Source organism: Peromyscus californicus, unplaced genomic scaffold (genome assembly GCF_007827085.1).
Source record: "Peromyscus californicus insignis strain IS unplaced genomic scaffold, ASM782708v3 Scaffold_20__1_contigs__length_68692818, whole genome shotgun sequence".
NCBI classification, from domain to species: domain Eukaryota; kingdom Metazoa; phylum Chordata; class Mammalia; order Rodentia; family Cricetidae; genus Peromyscus; species Peromyscus californicus.
The window spans coordinates 48049539-48071310 of record NW_026294503.1 but is presented as its reverse complement, the minus strand read 5'-3'; the positions used below and the strand labels follow the sequence as shown (position 1 = coordinate 48071310).

The following is a 21772-nucleotide window of genomic DNA, read 5'->3' as shown; positions in this document are numbered from 1 at the left end:
TCTTCTTTAATGTGCTTCTTCCAAATAGAGACCCTGGTAGTGTGAGCACTCACTGTCCAATCTGAGGTAATGTGCCAACCAGTCACAGTCTATAGGCTTCCACTGCTCACATGCGATAAAGCAGACGCGGTTCCCTGAAACTGTCTCCAGAGCGGTTTATCTCTGCACCTTTTACCGACCCGAGGCCATTGCTATCTTGTCAAGGCACGGAATGGTAATTTGCTGTCGGGTCAAAGAATGACTCAAACAGAGGTAGTAAAGTGCCTGCTAAAAGAGAACAGAGTAAAAGTACAAATGCTGCTTGAGTTAGAGAAGTTTCGGTCTGACTTTCTACAGATAAATCTGTGGTCTTTTTTTTTTTTTGGTGGGTGGAGAGGGGTGATTTCAGGACAGAGTTTCTCTGTGTGTAGCCCTGGCTGGGCTAGAACTCAGTGCTTGGATTAAAGGCATGTGCCACCACACCCAGCAAATCCTTGGTTTTCTATAGAGGGTTTTTTTGATCTAGAGCTGTGGCAGAGAGCTTTGAATAATGCACAGAGAAAGGAAGTTAGGACTGGATGGTCCTTGTCTGAATCCTTTCTGTCCTATTATTACGGCTTTCCTAGTAGCAGGTAGAGATAAGGACAGTGAAAAAGAAAAAGAACAGGGAGGAAATTAAGATGGCACTGATAGAATTGTTTTTAAAGATTTATTTATTATGCATACAGTGTTCTGCCTGCATGTGTGCCTGCATGCCAGAAGAGGGCACCAGATCTCATAGATGGTTGTAAGCCACCATGTGGTTGCTGGGAATTGAACTTAGGACCTTTGGAAGAGCAGCCAGTGCTCTTAACCTCTGAGCCATCTCTCCAGCCCAAATTATTTAGTTTTATTTTATGTGCATTGGTGTTTTGCCATGGGTGTCAGGTCCCCTGGAACCGGAATTACAGACAGTTGTGAGCTGCCGTGTGGGTGCTGGGAATTGAACCCAGGTTCTCTGGAAGAGCAATCAGTGCTCTTAACCACTGAGCCATCTCTGTAGCCCCCTGATAAAAATTCTTGCTGAGGCACTTCTGGCAAGAAGGCCTCTCAGCTCTATGTTCTTTATGTCCTTCTTTAAATGCATTGCTTGAACACTATAGCTTAGAAAATGGAGAATCTGAGCTGCCACCACATTTGATTCCTTTTTCACAGCTTTGTGCTAGTTATGATGATTGCTGGCGGAATGAGCAACTCAGAGTCTCTGGTTTTCCAGTGAATGGCAATCCTACCCCCACAGAGACCTTTAGCATGGTATCCACATGACCTTAAACCATCCAGCAGTTTCGGACTGCTTATCGATATGACGGGTGTTGGTCTCCATATGTAATTTGATTATTAGAATCCATAAGCATAAATTTAAACACATCAGAGGATTATAAACAGATGGTCTGAGCATGTATGAGCCCCCAGGATTTATTTATTTTTAATTTAGAAGGTACATTATTATGATCGATGTGAACATCAGGCTGAGAGAAATCGAAACTCAGGTGTAGCATCGAATGTGGAGATGTTACAGGGGCAAGGAGCATTCTCATCTGCTGAGCAGGCTCTTAGACCTCCTCAGTATTTTGACCAAGCCCTAAGAGCTTGGAAGGCTGTGCCTTCTTCAGGGGACACAGCAAATTTCAAAGATTTAAGACAAGGACCTACTGAACCTTTGACTAAATTTCTGGCTCAAGTACCAACTTCCATGGAATACAAAGTGCAGCACGCTGAGGTGACTGGCATACTTTGCGTGAACTTGATTATGATGTAGCCACAGCAGAGCCATAGAGGGTGCTAGGTCAATAAAGAATTTCCCTCTGGGAAATGGAATGAGATCTACATGAACAGCCTGGACATGAGTGGGGGTAGTCAAGGGCGAGGGTTGAGGGAAAGAGAGCTTGGGGGAGCGGGACATCCCAGCTGGATCAACAACAGAGAGGGAGAACAAGGAATAGGAGACCATGGTAAATGAAGACCACATGAGAATAGGAAGAAGCAAAGTGCTAGAGAGGCCCACAGAAATCCACAAAGATACTCTCACAACAGACTGCTGGCAATGGTCGAGAGACAGCCAGAACTGACCTACTCTGGTGATGGGATGGCCAAACACCCTAATGGTCGTGCTAGAAACCTCATCCAACTACTGAGGGATCTGGATGCAGAGATCCATGACTAGGCCCCGGGTGGATCCCTGGGAGTCCAATTAGCGAGAATGAGGAGGGTTTATATGAGCGAGAATTGTTGAGACCAAGGTTGGATAAAGCACAGGGACAAATAGCCAAACGAATGGAAACACATGAACTATGAACCAATGGCTGAGGGGTCACCAGCTGGATCAGGCCCTCTGAGTGGGTGAGACAGTTGATTGGCCTGATCTGTTTGGGAGGCATCCAGGCAGTGGGACCGGGTCCTGTGCTCATTGCATGAGTCGGCTGTTTGAAACCTGGGGCCTATGCAGGGTTGCTTGGCTCGGCCTGGGAGGAGGGGACTGGACCTACCTGGATTGAGTCTACCAGGTTGATCTCAGTCTGTGGGGAAAGCTTTGCCCTGGAGGAGATGGGAATGGGGGGCGGGCTGGGGGGAAGGTGAGGGGAGCGGGAGAGGGGAGAACAAGGGAATCCGTGGCTGATATGTAGAACTGAATTGTATTGCAAAATAAAAAGAAAAAGAAAAAAAGGAAAAAAAAAACTTCAAATAAACAAAACCTAACTTGTAAAAAAAAAAAAAAAAGAAAGGAAAATGACATCTATGTATAAAAATGCCATAATGAAAAAAAAAAAAAAGAATTCCCCTCTGGATGATTGGATCCTGGCATGCCAAGAAATAAGGACTCAGACATATAAATGCCAGTGTCTTTGCAGAGGCTCCTGCAACCTTGAAATCTAACTAGGGGCTGTTTTACTTCCCAAGCCCATAAAAACAGATGAACCTGTATGGGTGGAACAGTGGCCTTTAAGTAAAGAGAAACTGCACATGCTCAGGAAGTAGTAGAACAGAAACATACTGAACCAAGCCTCAGTCCCTGGAGTGCTCCTATTTTTGTCATTCAGAAAATAGTTAAAGGAAAATGGAGAGTATTATATGACTTGAGCTATTAAATTACAGTAATATTTTTGGTTCCCAGGAAGGTTGCATAATCATTATCCTCTATGGAAGCCCATACAAGTTTTAAGATCAGTCACTGTAAAGAGCTTTTCTCCTGTCAGTACCTGGAACAGATAGAACATTCACTGATGCCTAGTTCCCATGGAGTAATGGCTTATCTAATACTCAATACTACTGCCCAAGAGTTTAAATTTTGGAAGGCCACTCCAGGGAGAGCTTCCCCACAACACTGCAAGTTGAAAATTGTACTTGTAGCCATGAAACACAATCCTTGCCTATTAACCTGTACACTGACGGTGTTTACTGTGCTCAGCTTAGTCCTAGATTACCTGCTGCTTTTGTAAAGACTAAAATTACATCTTCTCGTGACTTCCATAATTTAGTTTTGCAAGCTGTGTTACAACAGCAACTACGTCCTATCTTTCTATCACATCAGAACTCAGAACTCTTCTGGGGATGCTAAGTAAAAGAAATGCTCATGTTGATGAGACATCATGGCCTCTAGTGGCCTCCTGGCAGGATGCAGGTGACGATGCACAGTCACGTTCATCAGTCTGCATGGTCCTTAAGTGCCCTTTTCCCACTTTAACTCATCATCAAACAGAACAGGTTGAGGATGGAATGCCTGGGCGGCGTTTCTCCCTTTAGGTCCTTTGCAGCCAGCAGGGATCGGTCCCTGGGGGCTAAAGTCACTGGCATTATGGCAAGTGGATGTCTTGCATATTGCTTCAATTGGTAGGCATAAATATGTTCATGTCAAGGTAAACACTTATTCTCATTTTCTTATGGCCACACCAATGATGGGGGAGAAGGCCTATCATGTCATTACTCACTAAAATGTTTTGTGATAGCAGGAGTGCCATATACTGTAAGAACAGATAATGGCCCTGTTCCTGCTCATTTCTCCTCCACCTTTAAACAATTTTGTCTCCAGTGGAAAATTCAATATGTTACTGGGATTCCTCATAGCCCCCAAGGTCAAACTATAGTGGAGAGAGCACACAAACAACTCAGAGGACAAATTGATAGATATGGGGGATGGGGAGGTGGGCGTGTATGGGTCTGAGTAAGGCTCACCCTTAACATATTACTAATGTGGCTTTATTTACTTTAATTTTTTTTGAAAACAGATGGCAAGGGGAAATACTTCAACTCATAAATATTGAACATCTTTGTCAGGGCCTATGAGGTTACCTCTGGTGACCTGGAAAGATGTAATAACAGGTAAATGCCTGTCACCAGCCCTATTACTTCCCATTGGGAGAGGTTTCCTGTGTATTTTTCCAGAAGATGGACTTCAGCCCATCTGGATCCCAGCCTGGCTCACCAGACCCATGACAGCTGAGACCAGCAATGAAGCAGATGAAATTGGGCAGCTACAAGAGACAGTGGCAAACACCTATCCTGCTCATGTGTTTACTTACTGTGCTGACTCTAAATAGTGCCAGCACTGAAAATACTGGGCATTGGTACCTAACTTTTCCTTGTTATTAGGGATGGAGGTCAGAGGACCTTTTCCTTAGCTCTTTGCCAATGGCTCCAACCTATTTCCTGATATGGTCCCTATAAGAGAAAATTCTAAAATTTGGAATGACACCATTCCCACCCCTAGATACCCACTTTGCCCCTGTAAGAGTTACAATCTATTTGCCTTTGTTATTATCTCTTTAGTTGTAATGTATTGGTTGGCATATTCCACTCACTGATCAGCTCATCTGCTCTTAGGAAAGCAAAACAGTATGGAGAGGGAACTGTAGGAGAAAATGCAGGCTCGGCCTGGCGACCAGCCTCCTTGGCATGCTGGGTTTCTAAATAAGAAGCATGGCGTGCCATACCCCAGAAGTCTGAACTCTGAATTCTGAAGTAGTTTGAGTAGCCAGTAGCTTATCTCTGTGCCCTTTACCAACCCACAGGCATTGCTGTCCTGTCAGGGGATGCCCCAGTAATGATGACATTTTCTTAATTAGTAGTTCATGGGGGGACCAACCTATTGTTGGTGGTGCCATCCCTGGGCCTGTGGTTCTGGGTTCTATAAGAAAGCAGGCTGAGCAAGACGTGCTGAGCAAGCCAGTAAGCAGCACCCCGTCATGGCCTCTGCATCAGCTTCCGCCTTCATGTTCCTGCCCTGCTTGAGTTTCTTCCCTTGCTGCTTTTGATGATGAACTGTTACACGGAACTGAAAATGAAATAGACCCTTTCCTTTTCAAATTGTTTTGGTCATGGTGTTTCATCACAGCAATAGTTGGAATTGCCATCTGGCAACACAGTTCCTTTGGGCTGTTGATGGGAAGGGCTCTTACAATTTCCCCGGGTTGAGAACCTTGTGAATAAAGGGCGTCCAGACTGCTTCAGTATCCAAGATGGCAAGTATCCTAGCAACTTCTCAGACCTATGCCTCTCCATGTGGAAAGAGAATCCAGATCTAGCACCAGCCAGATGTGGGCTCTGAGAAGACGTTATGGGATGCCCGGTCTATAGGCAGGAAGAACAGAAAGTAATGACACTATGTTTTGGTGTGTAGCAGATGTCCACACAAGGTAACGAGGATGGCTTGAGCTGCATGACAGATGTCAGAGGAGTGGTGCTGTGCATAGCTCATGCTGTGTGGGCCGTGACCTCCTGTCCCAAGCCTTCCAGAAATCTGAGGTTGTTCACTCTTACCTCACATGTCTCCAGGCCAGCTCTAACCACTTGAGAAATATTCCTTTCCAGAACTATGGTATTCATCTGGCCATAAGTCTCATCAGGCTAATGTAGTGATTATTTATTCACTGTGACACCACCGTGTGCCTCACATAGTCCTTGGCACACAGCAGATGTTTATTAAATGTTTGTGGGTGGCAAGAGGGAGTTGCCAGAACATCAGAAGCTGAGAATTAGGAATGCCTGACTGGCTGGAGTTAGCTGGCTAGTGGCAGTGGCAGAAATGGCTCATTTCAAGATTCCAGAACCATGAAGGACCTCTGGAGGTCACCTAAGCTCCTTCTCATTCCTTCTCTGTGTGGACAAGATAAAGACACAGCCAGAGAAGAACTTAGGTTCTGCCATGCAGCTTAAGAGAGCAGAGCAGGCAGGAAGGAAGCCCAGCCTGCAGTGTCAGAAGTGCTGTGTTCTCACCCCCTCTTCCAGCTCAAGAGGCAGAAATGCAGAGAAGAGGCCTGGCCACATCACATGCTTGGGGCAGAGCCAGACCTGTACTGTTGCTCTTGTGAGATATGGTAGAAGGAAGAGGCCTAAGAGAGCCTAGGGGCTTGAACACAAAGTCAGAAGGCCTTTTAGTCCACCTTGTGGCCACCTACAGAGCTGTAATTGAGCACCGCCCTCCAAAGGCCTGTCACTTCTTGTGTCTTCCAACCCAGCAGAGAAGGCTGTAGCTTCTAGACATCCTTTATCAGTGTTGGGATATTTGAGTTCCAGAGCATGGCCTGGAGGGACACTGCCAGCCTTCTGCTGAGTACCTTGGCACAGATGCCTTACTCTTCCAGGGATGAGAGGGGGCAGGTATGGTTTTTGAGCCTTCATTACAAGGGTAAAATCGAAGTTACCCTTGGCAAGTTGTCTTAGTAGCATATAAGTTTGAGGTTCCTGGGGTAAAGTACCATTGGAATACAGTGGAAACAGGGTGAGGCCTGGCCCTGTTATGCAACTCTGTATCCTCCTTGACGCTAATATTCCCATCCACTGAGAGTGCGTAGGGTGGGTTGTCCAGTGGGACTGTCATTCCCTGCCTGGCAAAGCACAAACATTGTGATGTAACACACAATGACAGGATGTGACACTTGTTGCTAAGAGAGTCTAGTCCAGCTAAGGGCCAAGGCCAGTGTGCCTGAGGTGACTCAGAGAAACTGTGGCTATGGGCACCATGTTCTCAAGGGCACATGTGATCCCCAACCGGAACATGTGGCAGGAGCCAGGTTGGAGAAACCAGTTTCAGCAGCCAAGGGGCGCAGGTGATGCAAGCGCTCCCAGGTGGTCTCCCCAGGGAGGAATCCATGGGGAAGACTGGCTGAGCCATTTCTCAAGCAAGGTACTATGGGCTGGGCAGTTCAGGCCCTGTTCTGCACCTCTCTACTTCCCTTTCCTGCCTGTTTGCTTCCTCCCTTCCAGTGGTGCAGATTCGATTGTCACATTTCTGAAGCTTTTATCCCTGCTTTGTGTACAAGCATTTGTGATTTATATAAACAGTTTCTAATATTTGGTGTGTCTACCCTGACCTACACTGCCTTCCAGCTCATTTCTGTGCCACACATCTCCTCATGGCATCCCCAGGAATAGTCTCCTACCTGCCTGGAATGTGAGGGTATTAGCCCCAAACCAAATTCCTGGATGGACCAAAGTTACAGGCATACTGGTGCCTGATGACTTCAGTACCTCCTGGTTGTTGACAGAAGTCTGTTTTCTACTAGTTTATCCAGTAAGAGCCTTTGCCCTGCCCTGCCCTGCCCTGTACTTGAGCTCTCTCTCTCCTCCCCCACCCCCTCCGGTTTGCTAGTCTGTGGGTGTCGAGAGCGCCCTGAGCGCTCCTTGCAGCAGCCCTGTCTTTTCGTGGTGGCTAGGACTTAGTGAGAAATGAGAGAGAGAGGGAGAGTTGGGAGGGAGGGAGGGAGGGAGGTGGGTACACATGCTTGAGTGCAGGTACCCACTCAGAGTCAGAGGGGATCCTCCTGGAGCTGGAGTTACATTCAGTTGTGAGCCACCTGGTGTGGGTGCTGGGAATTGAACTTGGTCTCTTGGAAAAAGCTCTTGACAGCTGAGCTCGCTCTCCAGCGCCCCCTGTTGACTTTAGACATAACAGTTAGGAGAGAGTCTGCAGTTGTGAACAGAACTCGTTAGTTTTGGGTGGGATGGTGGGTGTGCATCCATGTAGCTTTAACCTGTGAGCTGCTGTTGGAAGAGTAGACCTTCACTTGCAGAGGTGTACTGGCCTACATGCTCTTCTAGTTGCTCTGTGGTCTTACTGCTCATGTTTCATTGAAAGCCTGCTGTGTGGACGGCCTAGAGAAAGAAGAATGGACAGAGACATCGGTCCACATGATGTAGGCTGTAGCTGCTTTGTGCATTGTGAAACTTTTGTTGTCTGGATCGACCCAGGCCTGACGGTGCAGGAAGAGAGCTTGGCTGTGGCAGAGACAAGGGCGGCTGTTGCCTGGCCAGAGGAGAAAAAGGTAGTCTGGGGCATGGATCCAGGACCACTGCCTGCAAGAGAGCATCCACTCCTCTCATGTGGGGATCAATTGGTCAGCCTCCTGACAGCTGAGCTTCTCTGGGGTCTCAGGCAGTACTGTCTGTCTGGGTTCCTTGTGACACCTGAGGCCCGCCCTGAGGAGGGCAGTACCTCAGGACCAAGACAACTCAGGTGGGAACATGAACTTGACAGTGGTCTTGTCTGGTTCTAGTCGCACTAGGGACACAGGCTCTCCCTGAGTCTCTGGCTCCATTTTGGGTAATTTACCTGAGGTAGAACGTGTTACATGTTGTCTCCCTTCTCCCCTTTGCTATGCCTGGCTAGATGACCACCTGTCCCCAGAAACAATCCCAGGACCAGTTCAGATTCTCTGCCTGCTGAGACAGCTTTCCACGCTGGGAGCAGGGAGGTTGTCCTTCAGGTGGCAGGAGTTCCTGTTTGAGGATGGCCGCAGTTGCTGTTTGCCATTGGCCTGCACAGTTACTCGCTCATGGCAGATTTCTTTCCTTTCCTGAAATCTTTTCCTCTGGGCTTTGAATATTGAAGAGGTGAGCGGGTTTCCAGATGCTAAAATACACATCTGGTTGGTCATCTCCAGTTGAGCACTGCTGTGACAGATGGAAACTGTCTCTGTGTGTGGTTCCATGTGGCTACTGAGACTCAATCAGGTTGTCTCTTTGTTCCTCTTGCCAACAACCCAGTGGTACTGAGCTGGGTTTTGTTACTTGTTTTTTTCTTCTTCTGTAAATTTCTTTCTTTCTTTTTTTTTTAAAGATTTATTTATTTATTTATTATGTATAGTGTTCTGTCTGCATGTGTGCCTGCAGGCCAGAAGAAGGCACCAGATCTCATTACAGATGGTTGTAAGCCACCATGTGGTTGCTGGGAATTGAACTCAGGACCTCTGGAAGAGCAGCCAGTGCTCTTAACCTCTGAGCCATCTCTCCAGCCCCCTTCTGTAAATTTCTGAGTGACCACCAAGCCCCATTGGAAGAGGAGCAAGTGTGTGTCGGTGTTTGAGGGTGGGTTGTGGAGACTGTTTTTGTTTTCCTTTTTGTAGTAAGGAAGGGGAAAAGCTGAGGTATTAAGTCACAGCTCAGCTTCAGCCCTATACGTTGAGGAGCTGCCAGCCTTGCTGAGGAGCTGAGTCAGGCTTTGCCTGGGCTGCAGGGCCTCTGTGGAGGGTATACAATTAACAGTGGGTTCAAGAGTCCCACCCTTTAGTAAGTGGTCAATGTCATGCTGGGTCTCTGTCCTAGGCTGTCTGACTTCTGGGGTTCTGAGCTCTTCAGCAGGATTCTGGGTCCCGCAGGAGGAGGTCATTACCTCAGCCTGCCAAGAGCTCTGGCACTCGGGATAGCCTTTCCCTCTAGGTACTGGAGCCGGCATCTCTCCTCCTCTTGCGTCTGCCTGCAGTACCGCATGTTTGTCCTTTTGCAGGTGGTGTCTTTCGCCCTCTTGCAGGTCATCTCCAGCACCCCTCCTCCTCCCTTAGCTAGCTCAGCACTGGAGAAGAGAGACTTGGGAGTACCACAGCCCTGCAGAGAGGGCGGCCCGGCCCCTTCTGCAGAGCGGGCCCAGGCACGCCTTCCTCAGAGGCTTACAGGCTGAACAATGTACTGGAGAGTCAGTGGGTAGAGACTGTTGGAAAACCTAAGAGAAGGTTAGAGTTTTGAAGACATAGGTAGGAAACTAATGATAATATACTCAGTCCTGTTTCTGTGCTGTTCTCCGTGGACTCCCCCAATCCCCCACCCCACCCTCATTAGTGCTGGTTCCCTTTCAAGGCCATAATTGAAGGAGAAAACAGGCTGAGGAGGTAGCTCAGTTGATAAAGTACTGGTGGGCAGGCATGGTGACCCAAGTTCAGTTCTGCAGCATCCACATAAGAAGCTGAGTGTGAGGGCACACGCCTGGAACTCTGTGCTGGGAGGTGGAGACAGGAGGATCTCTGGGGTTGGTGGCCAGCTAATACAGCCAGATCCGTGAGTGAGTTTGTGTGTGCTTTCGTGTGTGCGTGCGTGCGTGCGTGCCAAGTTCATCAAGACCTTGTTTCAAAAAATAAAACGAGCAACAACAACAAGAACAAAAAGAACAATTGAGGAAGATGCATGACGTTGACTTCTGGTCTCCACCCACATGTGCACGTGTGTGCATATACCACACACACAGAGGGCGAAACTATTTTCATAGCTATCTCTAGTTCAGCTCATCTAGTGTCTGTCTCTCCTTGTGTATGAGAAAAGGTAGCCAAAACTTGCCCTTGACAAAGCAGATTAGAATCTGAGCTTTGCTATCCAGGCTGTCCTACCTAAGTCCTTCAGCCCAGCCAGTGTAACTGTGCAGTCATAGCACCTCTCAGCTACTCTAAACCTCAGTTTCCTCATCTGTGAAGTGGGGGACAGTTGCTGCCACTGTCAAGGTGCCTGGCACATAGTAGGCACTCAGTAGGTGGGAAAACATATGTACTACTGTCATTGGAAAGTAATAATAATCCACCATGTAAGGATTGAGTTACATGTTACCTGCTCTGGGAAGCTGCCTCTGCTCCTCCATCTGCCTAAAGACCTGCCACTTCCCTTAGCCCTGCACCTTGCTCATCTGCCTTTTTCCCTGACCTACCAGTTGGTTTCTGCCACAGGACCTGACCTGGAGTTATATACTCAGTTTGCTGACTTATTTATTCCTGCTGGTAATAAAACGGGACTTGTCTGGCAACATGGGGTAGCCATCAGTGTGGGGAGATGGGATGACCCTTGAGTGAACATGAGGGGACCCTACTGCCTTACATAGCAGCAACAGTTAGGCTAACTATGCTGGAGGGTCTAGCAGGTAGACAGCCACACTGAGTATGTGCCTAACCCTGATACTAAGCTCTGTCTCACAGGTTGGGAACTACAAACGGACTGTGAAGCGGATTGATGATGGCCACCGCCTGTGTGGTGACCTCATGAACTGTTTGCATGAGCGGGCACGCATTGAGAAGGCATATGCACAGCAGCTTACTGAGTGGGCCCGACGCTGGAGGCAGCTTGTGGAGAAGGGTAAGGTAACCCTGGGCATGGGTACTAACTGCTCACTTGCCAGAGATCCCCTGATTAATTGCCCACAAGTGGGCCAGGAGTGCATCTTGCAGTTCCTGGCGCTGTGGGTTTTTCCGTGGGGGAGGGCAGTACTGTGCCTGTCACCCAATAAGCGCAGGCTGTGTGAGCGTCTGTCCTCTTTCCTTGGAGACAGCCAAGTGCTGGCTGCGAAGATCATCCCTGATCTCCTGCTGCAGCCCTCCCTTGTCATCCACAGGAGACTAACAGCTGCAGAGGGCCGGGGTGCCTGTAGGCTAGAGGACTGTTTCCTCAGCGGAAAGGAAGGAAGTCTACCCTGGGGGAGGGAAGAGACGGGAAAGAAACTGCACAGGCCCACACAGAAATCTCTGGATGGTGTCAGGACACTGTCAGTTCACTGCCTTCTTGTTCTCGTTCCCTCAGGCTCAGGAGGGAAACTCTTAATCAGGACTGTTGTCACTTTGGATAAGGGGTCTGGGTAGGAAGGACAAGAAGAAAGCCATCGATGAAAGGGGTGAAACCTGTGAAACCTAGCTGGGTCATCGACGTGCTCCCAGCAACCAGCAGTCTCTGATCTGAGTCAAGCCAGAGAAGAGTGGGGTTTGGGGACGACAAAAATGTACCCTGTCCTGTCCCCATTGACACTGTTATGCTCTAGGCCCACTGCTCATGGGAATGAATAAAGGTGATCCATCTTATGGGAGACCACTCACAGTCCTGGGCTGTCAGGGAGCGTTGGTTGAGAGGCAGGCAGCTCACTTCCGAGAGTTCTCCCTTTACTGACCACCCTAAACAAATTGAGCTCTCCAAATGCAGAAAGAGTTATATCAACAAAGACCTCAGAGGGACTAGGGCAGCTGGTATAGGTGGGTAAGCACTTGCTCTGTACACAGAGGGTCTGATTTCCAACTCCTTCCTCCGTAAAAGTCACATGCAAGACTCGGGACGGCTCAGTGGTTAAGAGCACTAGTTACTTTCAGAGGACCTGGTTTTGTTACCAGCACCCACATGGCAGCTCAAAAACACATGTAGCTCCAGTTCCAGGGATGCCAATATTTCGTTCTAGCCTTTTGGGCACTAGACATGCACACAGTACACATACATATGTGTAGGTACTCACATGTGTTTAAAATAAATCTTTTTTAAAAAGCCAAGCACAGCAGTGCACACCTGTAATCCCTGTTCTGTGAAATAGAGACTAGAGAATCTGGGTGATTGCTGGCCAACCTGTCTAGTTGAATCCATGAGCTCCAGGTTCCTTGAGACCCTGTCTCAAAAAACAAAGAGAAGTGACTAAAGATTCACATGAGCCTTGTCCTCCATATAAAATGTGTGTGCACATCACATGAACATTCACTTACATAATTGCATGTAAAATATGTATGCATATCACCTGTACACATTACTCACATGCCCACATGTACATGCACACCTGTGTGCACACACACACACAGGAGCTCAAAGGCTTTAGGAAAGGAGTTGTCTGCAGCTGGGCTATTCCCAGGTGGACAGCTGTAGGGGTGACAGGAAATCCTGCTGCTAGCAGAGGCTGAGTTAACATGCTTCTCCTGTGTCAGGACCACAGTATGGGACTGTGGAGAAGGCCTGGATGGCTGTCATGTCTGAAGCGGAGAGAGTGAGCGAGCTGCACCTGGAAGTGAAGGCATCGCTGATGAATGAAGACTTTGAGAAGATCAAGAACTGGCAGAAGGAAGCCTTTCACAAACAGATGATGGGAGGCTTCAAGGAGACCAAGGAAGCAGAGGATGGCTTCCGAAAGGCCCAGAAGCCCTGGGCTAAGAAGCTGAAAGAGGTGCTTCCCTCCCTCCCTCCCTCCCTCCCTCCCTCCCTCCCTCCCTCCCTCCCTCCCTCCCTCCCTCCCTCGGCCCTGCTTTGCCTCTCTCCACTGACAGGGCTCCCTTCCTGCACTTCCAGGAACTCACCTTAGTCACAGGAGAGCATAGCTGATGGAGAAGAGGTTGTCTCTGGGTCAAGACCCTGCTTTATGTGCCTTCTTTAAATTTAATCTGTACCAGCCCATCACAGACTCCAGACAGGTCCAGAACTTCACAAGCTCTCATCGGTACCATTTCTCTCTGCAGCCTGGAGAACTGTCTATGCCAGCGATGCAGGAGACCTTTGGACTAGTATAAAGGATTAATTCAGAATTGTCCTTTTCCTTATGTGGATTTTTCTCCCAAATTGGCATACGACACCAGTTCCCACTGTTTCAAAAGCTCCAGTCAAACTCACTGAGTCACTGTGGCCTTGGCTACCTGGTAGATGTCATCCAGCCATTCTGGCCTCAGCATGTTCACTTCCTGCCTATGGTGTGACCTCTACCTCTCACTGGAATACCGCACCTTCCACCTTCCCCAAGAGCTGTGCTGCTTTCCTCAGAGTCATCCAGAGCATGCCTCCATCTTTGCTTGCTCTCCTTTTCTTGTTTGTTTTTTCCCTTTTTATCCTTTGCTCTTTTGGGGGACCCACCACCCAGCTCCCTAATAAATCACACACAGAGACTTATTCTTAATTTTGAATGCCTGGCCGTAGCTTGGCTTGTTTCTTGTCAACTTTTCTTAAATTATCCCGTCTACCTTTTGCCTCTGGGCTTTCTCCTTTTCTTACTTCCGTAATCTTACTCTCACTCTTATTCCATAGCTGGCTGGGTGGCTGGGTGGCTGGCCCCTAGCGTTCTCCACTCCTTGTTCTCTTGCTCCTTTTCCTCCCTGGTTTCTCCTATATATCCTCTCTGCCTGCGAGCCCCGCCCATCCTTTCTCCTGCCTCGCTATTGGCCGTTCAGCTCTTTATTAAACCATCAGGTGCTTTAGACAGGCACAGTAACACAGCTTCACAGAGTTAAACAGATGCAACATAAAGGAATGCAACACATCTTTGCATCATTAAACACATGTTCCACAGCATAAACAAATGTAACACATCTTAAAATAATATTCTACAACATCCTATTCTCTACATCTTGGCTTTTACCGCATCTCCTTTCTTTCTTCCTGCCCCTGAGCCTTCATAAATGAAACTGTGTTCCCTCGATGTGTTCATTACTACACTCTTCTCTTTCTCCTAGAATGAAATTTATGACTTTGGTTCAAATATGTAAGTCACTTTTAAGTATGCATATATCTCTGAGAGAGGAAAGGCAGGAGACGGCAGGGCTGGGCGCTGTTAGAACCCTGGAACCCAGGTGCTGATACTTGGAAGGCTGAGCTGGGGAGGAGTGTCTAAGCCAGTAGTTCTCAACCTGTGGGTTGGGTCACAACCACTTTGAGGGGTCATATGATCCTTTCACAGAGTTTGAATAAGACCATCAGAAAACAGATGTTTATATTAAGATTCATAACAGTAGCAAAATTACAGTTATGAACTGACAAGGAAAATAATTTTATGGTTGGGGGTCACCACAGCATGAGGAACTGTATTAAAGGGTCCCAGCATTAGAAAGGTTTGAGAACCACTGGGCTAAGCTCATGACTTTGAGACCAGTATAGACAGTGTTTCATGACTTTTTTGTCAAAAGAAAAGTCCTTGGAAATTGTGACCTGTTCCTGCCAGCCCACGTTAAGCCCTTTATTCATGTGAGGGCTCACTCAAGAGTGTTTTCTCTCTCTCTCTCTCTCAATCTTTCCCTCTCCCTCTCTCCCTTTCTTCACCCCCCCCCCCCCCCCCCCGGTCTCACTTTTGGCAGGGTCTAACTGGCTGGCCTGGGCTCACTATGTAGATCAAACTGACCTGGAACTCACAGAAATCCACCTGCCTCTGCCTCCTGGATTTTAAAGGCATGCTCCACCATGCCAGGCAAGGGTTCTTTTGGAACTTCCTTCTGTTGACTGTCCTAACATGCACTTTCCTTGGGTACCCACACCTCTTCTTTTACTCCAGACAATGTCAGGGCTTTTTCCCTGAACTTCTGGTGTTCCTAGCATCTCTCCCCTGCTTGATTTTCCTCCACAGCACTTAGCCCCTTCTAATTTACTCCAGCATTTAATTATGCCTGCATTAGGCCACCTAATTCAAACCTACAAATGAAGTCCTGGGTCAGTTCTTCTGTCCTGTGTCCCCAGTGCCTAGAACCACGTGTGGATACATATTTACAGAGTGAGGCCTTTCGTTCCATCCAGTTGTTACAGCGATAAGGCACAGACAGTTGTCCCTGCCTTTCCCTCTCGTCTGACAGCACATCCATACTGTTCCACAACCTGTGCAATCTCTGAAGACCTGAACCTGCAGCGCTGTTGCAGTCAGAACTTCTCTCCCTGTAGGTAGAAGCAGCCAAGAAAGCCCACCACACAGCATGCAAAGAGGAGAAGCTGGCCATCTCTCGTGAGGCCAACAGCAAAGCAGATCCATCCCTCAACCCTGAACAGCTGAAGAAACTGCAGGACAAGATAGAAAAGTGCAAACAGGATGTCCTGAAGGTAACCCCACACTTGTTTTGCTGTGTCAAATGTTGGTGGTGTTTGTTCACCCGTGGAGCACACAGTGAGGCTTTTAGTACTGTTTGATTAGGTGGCTGGATGAGGATAAATGCCAATAAAATACCCCCATCCTCAGGGCCTCACAGATGAGCACTTGAGTCCCACCTTAACACAGGCATTGTACCTGCCTCAGCTAAGGACAGAGCCAAGTGCCGGGCAGGCAGGAGAGTGTGGTCCTTGTGCCCAGGGGAACAAGTTCAGTTGGGTGGCTTCCCAGGAGATATATTTGAGCACATCTGGGATGATGCAGGGAAGAGCAGCTTGTGCAGGATGCAGAAATGAGGATGGGCAGGTAAGCAGGGCTAGAGGTTAGGAGGACCAATGCTCTTTGTAGCCTGGCAGATCTAGGAGCTTTGGGATACACTGAGGAAGACCTGGAGCCAGGGAAGGGGGAGGAGAGTGTAGAAGAGGGCTGTTCAGTCTGGGCTAGAGATGTGGAGGGAGGCTGCAGACAGAGCCAAGGAGTAGATACAGGCTGGGAGGGTGTGTCTGGGAGCCCATAGGGAAGTAAGGCATTGGAGAGAAGCACTTGCCCTGTGGCCACACCAGTAGCAACCCCAATAGCAGAGGTTACAGGAGCTGGGGGTGACAGAACAGTGGCTTTTGGCCAATAAGAAAGAGAACAGACATCTTAATATCCAGGGCCGTGTCCTGGGAGCCCTTCTTCTGCTGTTAGGCGGTCTACCTCAGTGGGTCAGTGAGAAGGTCACATGAACATGATTTTGTCAGAGAACTTTGTAATCTGATGCTCCCCACTAGTACAAGGAGGGCCTCTACTTGAAAGATCCCAGAGTCACAGGAATTAAATACTAGCTGGCATCTTGTCATTTAGAAGTTCCTGGGGGCCTGGGCTTCTCAACTCCCCTTCACCACTGCTCTAAAAGTGATGGCTCAGGGCCTACCTCTCTGCCTGTGGTCTGGCTAGCCTGAGTCTACAGGAGCAGATGAGGGGGTTCACTACAGGCTGTGTCCCAACAGGACTTACTTGAGGCTGGCAGTTGGGAGTGCTGAGCTGACTGGCACCTACTTGACACCCTTGCAAAACTTCAGATAAGGCTTGGCATCTCTTGGATTGTGTGATGGCATTCCTGCTTTGTGAGTGAGGAGCTCAGGTCAGTGAGGACAAATAGCATGCTGCTCTGTAGTGGGAGAGCAGGGATTATGACTCCAGAACCTGCACTACGGTTTTCACCTCCACATCTAGCAAGGGGAAAGGCCATCTCCATAATGATCTGTGGCTCAAGTAGCCCCCAACCCATCTGGGGTCAGGAAGTAGGCAGTTATGGAACCAGCCTGAGGTGAGGAATCTGCACCTCCATAGAGTAGGTACTTGAGCTCAAGAAACATAAGGCCTGGGGAATGCTTAGAGCCATTGTTAGGATCACAGGGAATCTGCTGCCCAGGAAGGTGCTTAGAAGAAAGATAAAGCACACCTGTGTGTGTGTGTGTGTGTGTGTGTGTGTGTCAGTCAGTCAGTCAGTCAGTCAGTCAGTCAGTCAAGGAAGGAGAGGGAAAGCCTTTTTTTTTTCTTCCCACCATATAGATATATGTGCTTCGGCACAGTAGGGTCATTCTCAGAACAGACATAGAGTATGAGAGGTCTAACCTGAAGTGTCTGTCAAAGAGACAGACACTTGTAGTGGCTTCCCTTTTGGAACTCGCCCTCCCTGAGTGGTCTGCCAGCACTCTCAGAGCCTGAGTGATCTGTGTAGCCCTAGAATGCCGGAGGGAGTGCAAGCTAGCACCAGCTGTTGTTCACAGACTTCCTTCCTGGCCAGGCAGGAAGTGTATCTTTCTGTGTCCATCAGAGAGGAGGTTCATATCAGGGGCCCAGCATCTCTGAGGGGTCACTGGGGACTTTGTACATCTCTGCTAGGGGATTTTCTGAATAGTGATGACCCTGCTTGGTCCCTGGTTGATGCTGGGCACAGGACATCGCCTCGGTATAATCAGGCTGGACGAGGGGGAGTCCAGAAAGAGGAACATCTTTGGTTCTCAGAGGCGGCCAGAGGCTTTGTGATTTGAAGGCTCCTGCTCCTCAGTGCTGAGGGTCTGTGATCCAGGGCTCCTACACAGTGCTTCCAGGGTAGGGCACATGATAGTGCTAAAGATGATGGGGTGTAACCAGAGGGTCTGGGGAACTCGCTTCTTGCACAAATGACCTTTCCTTTCCTCAGAGAGGACCTAACTTGACCATTGTTAAGTTTAGTAAAGAGCAAGGAACCAGATGCCAAGAGAGGGGCCCAGCATGTGGATGGAGCCTGTCCTTGGTAGGTCAGGAAAAGCTTCCAGAAGAGGAGTCTGCTTAGAATGTACAGAAAGGGGTGTCTGAGCCCAAGTCCTGGGGAAGATGGAGTAGATTCGGTGCCCCCTGTGAGAAGATACAGAAGTTGTTCCAGTGGCCTCGGTACCTTCCTTGGACAGTGTGTGCATTCGTGTAGAGTAAAAGTAGGTTCAGGCAGACCCACAACTCTAGCTTCAGCTCTCAGGGCTGGGTAACGTAAAACCTTGTAACAAATAGTGGTCAGACCTCAAGTCCCTCACTTCATCCCAGAAAAGATCCGTCAGCAGCACACAGAGGCTCCTGCCACTCGGGTAGTGGTTCTTGTCACTGTGTGAAATGCCCGAGAAACAGCTTGAAGGAGAGACAGTGTATCTTAGTTCAGTCTCAGAGGCGTTAGGCAGGGTTGCCTGGCTCTGTTGTTCTAGACCTTCTAGGGGAAGTTAGAGCATGTGGTAGGGAAAGCTACTTACCTATAGCAGGCAGAAACAGCACAGGGGAGGAAGGGCCCAGAGACTAGACAGATCCATGAGAGACATGGTCTCTGAGAATCACTTCCTCAAACTGGGCCCTGCCTCCTAATAATCCATCAAGATGTGAATTGTTTTTTTTGAAGTTAGAACCCATCTTAACCAATCAGTAGCCCATCTGAATGATGATGTGACCATCTCTCACCTGTATCTACCTGTTTGGTCTTTGCTTCAGTGAGAGGCAGAGCAGGCATAGAGTGACTTGCCATGGAGAAGCACAGGAACTGGACTGACTGGACTTCTGCTCCCACATTTGGGATCTGGGGAGGCCTGAGAAGCAGTGGGGCACGTGGGTTGTACAGAGGTGGGATGGAGACAAACCTCTGTCTGTGCCAATTTTAACGTAGACCAAGGACAAGTATGAGAAGGCCCTGAAGGAACTTGATCAGACCACACCCCAGTACATGGAGAACATGGAGCAGGTGTTCGAGCAGTGCCAGCAGTTTGAAGAGAAGCGCCTGCGCTTCTTCCGGGAGGTTCTGCTGGAGGTTCAGAAGCACTTGGACCTGTCCAATGTGGCTAGGTAAGTTTCCCTGAGGCAAAAAACCCATCAGTGTGAGTCACAGGGAGGCTGGGATTGAATAGACTCGGGTGTTGCAGGGCAGCCTTGGATACCCAAGAGTGCCTGTTTGCAGAGCCAGCATACAGCACAGCCATGGAAGGCTCGAAGCTGCCAGCTCCAAATGGGTCTGGACATGAAGGGAAGCTGTCTGTTCTGGTGCCACAGCCAGGACCAGCCAGACCCGGCATTCTGGAAATCCACCTGCACCGGTGCAGCACTGGCCAGGCCTCATGTCTTCTGCCCCCAAGGACAGTCCCTTGTAGAGGTCATCTCATCCCTGCTGCCAGCTTGACCATTGATATCTTAGTCACTGTAGTCCTGGGGAGGCCAGACGGCAAGACAAACTCCAGTTTGACTTGTGACACAGTGTGCCTGCATCAGGAGAGAGCCAGATAACAGGACAGAGATAGAAATCCACTTCCTTCACCCATCTGGTAGAAGCGTTGAGAAATGAATGTCAGGTCAAAGCTTGTTGTCAGTAGAAAATGACATCCCTTGTGTCTCTTCTCAAAAGATGGAAAGCAGTCACTGCACAAGGGCTCTGCTGTCATTTCATCTCTGTGACAGCCTGGAAAGTAGGCAGAATTGTCCCCATCTTGCTGATGAGGAAACTGAGCTGCTACACAGCTTTTAGGGGACAGGAAAGGGATGAGGCTGGGACTGTGTCCTGCTCTTCTGTGTATGAGGTACCTTCCACTGTTTGTACTTGGCTCTGGCAAAGGCCTGAATCAGCACAGCCTGTCTCTATGTCCCAAGTCACCTCTGGGGTACGTGGTGCAGTCGCTCCTAGGGCTGCTGTGACAGAATCTGGGTGGCATGGGAAGCAGACAACAAGGGAAGCTCATTACTCAGTTCTAGAAGACAGAAGTCAAAAACCAAGGTGTAGCCACATTCCCCACCTAAGGCTCCAGGCAGGGCCTTCTGCCTCTTCTAGCTTGTGGGTCTGCCACAGTCCTCAGCTTTCTGGACATCTGACCACTTCTCTCCAGTCCTCTGGCCATCTTTCCCTGAGTATCTAGGGTAGATTTCTCCTTCTTTCTAAGGACAGCAGCCCTGCCACACTGGGGCCATTTTACTGAACCTGTTTTAAGTTGTCCACCTCCCAAAGACCCTGTTTTCAGAAAAGGTCACATCCTGAGATTAGGACTTCAGCTATTGTATTTGGAGAACACAATTCAATCCTTAGATAGAATAGGTATTATGCCCACTCAGCAGAGAAGGAAACTGAGGCTCAGAAAAAGAGAAGAACCGCCTATGTAGATAATAAGTGATCTATCAGGTCCAGCCTAGACCCGTGTTCTTGGTCGTAGGAGGCCGGACTGGGTCTCGTAGTTCTGTCTTCCTCCCATACTACCTTTCACATGGGGAGGGAAACCTCCAGCTGTCCTGAGAGAAATGGAGGAGGAGGCACTCTGGCGTTCTCCTCTCAAGGCTTCTTCCTCAACACGACCTGACCCAGTGGGACTGCACGGTTGCACCCACAGAGCACACCCAGGATTTGATGCAGGGCAAGTCTCAGTGTGCCGCCTGGTTTGATACGAAACTTATTTGGGTGGGTCCCTGGTTCTAGAGGATGGTGTCTGCATCTGTACATGTGGCACCAGGGAATGGCGTCCCTGTCCTGTGTCTGGGAAACTGTGCAGGCTGCAGAAACCATCATGCAGGCTACAGGGCCTACTGTGGCTGTGAGGAATGGTGCCTGGGCCCTGCCTTTTATAGAGCTGTCTTTCTATCTGTGATTTAGCTATAAAACCATTTACCGAGAGCTGGAACAGAACATCAAAGCAGCTGATGCCGTAGAGGATCTGAGGTGGTTCCGAGCCAACCATGGGCCAGGCATGGCCATGAACTGGCCACAGTTTGAGGTAAGATGGTTGTGTGCCTGTAACTGCCCACCTGGGAAGAGATCTTTGCCCCTCTACTTGAGCTATGAATGTTGCTCTCACTCCATGCTTTGTATATGCAGTAGTCCTGACTGGGGTAGGGTCTAGTGTCGCAGTACTGTATCTGAAGTCCTCAGATACTGTCAGGTCACCAGTAGCACTCCACTCTTGTCCCAGACAAAAAACTTGTGCTTATCCCTCCACCCAGGGTATCCATGAAGTGAAGTGCCCAGTCTGTCCCCAGGCCTCATGTTGGGCCACAAGTACAGCCAATAACAGTGAACTGCTCTCCTTATCCTTTTTCTGGGGGCTTTTTCCTGCCTTAGCTGTAAATCCAGGGAGTCTTGTCTTAATATTAGTTTGTCTATTCTCCCATTTTGTGGGCCTTAGCGTCACAGTATCTTTATGTTATAAAATCCAAAGGCCTGCGGATCCTGAGGCTAGGCTTTGATCACCAGGCCCACCCAGCTCTCTGCCAGCAGTGCAGAAGGAAGTGGCTGGAAGCCCCACCAGCCATGTTCCCTGAAGGAAGGCATTCTCTCCTCCTCATTCACATGGTGTAGTATCAGCCCCCACCCTGTCCTCCAAGCCAGGCAAATGCCTCTAACATGGCAGCTATGGCTTCTCTGGCCTGATAGTAGCCAGAGCCTGGGCTATATCTATC

At 48.9% G+C, this 21772-nt stretch overlaps 1 protein-coding gene across 4 annotated transcripts in view; it reads left to right on the top strand.

Annotated features, from left to right (window-relative positions):
• Positions 1-21772, top strand: part of Pacsin2 (protein kinase C and casein kinase substrate in neurons 2) — a 107092-nt gene that overhangs the window by 77553 nt on the left and 7767 nt on the right. For all 4 annotated transcript variants that reach the window (XM_052748483.1, XM_052748480.1, XM_052748482.1 and 1 more), the window contains 5 exons: positions 11184-11340; positions 12936-13171; positions 15637-15792; positions 19011-19186; positions 20970-21090. In XM_052748483.1, the coding sequence (XP_052604443.1) occupies positions 11247-11340; positions 12936-13171; positions 15637-15792; positions 19011-19186; positions 20970-21090 (783 nt within the window). In that variant the 5' untranslated portion in view covers positions 11184-11246. The remainder of the gene's footprint in view (positions 1-11183; positions 11341-12935; positions 13172-15636; positions 15793-19010; positions 19187-20969; positions 21091-21772) is intronic.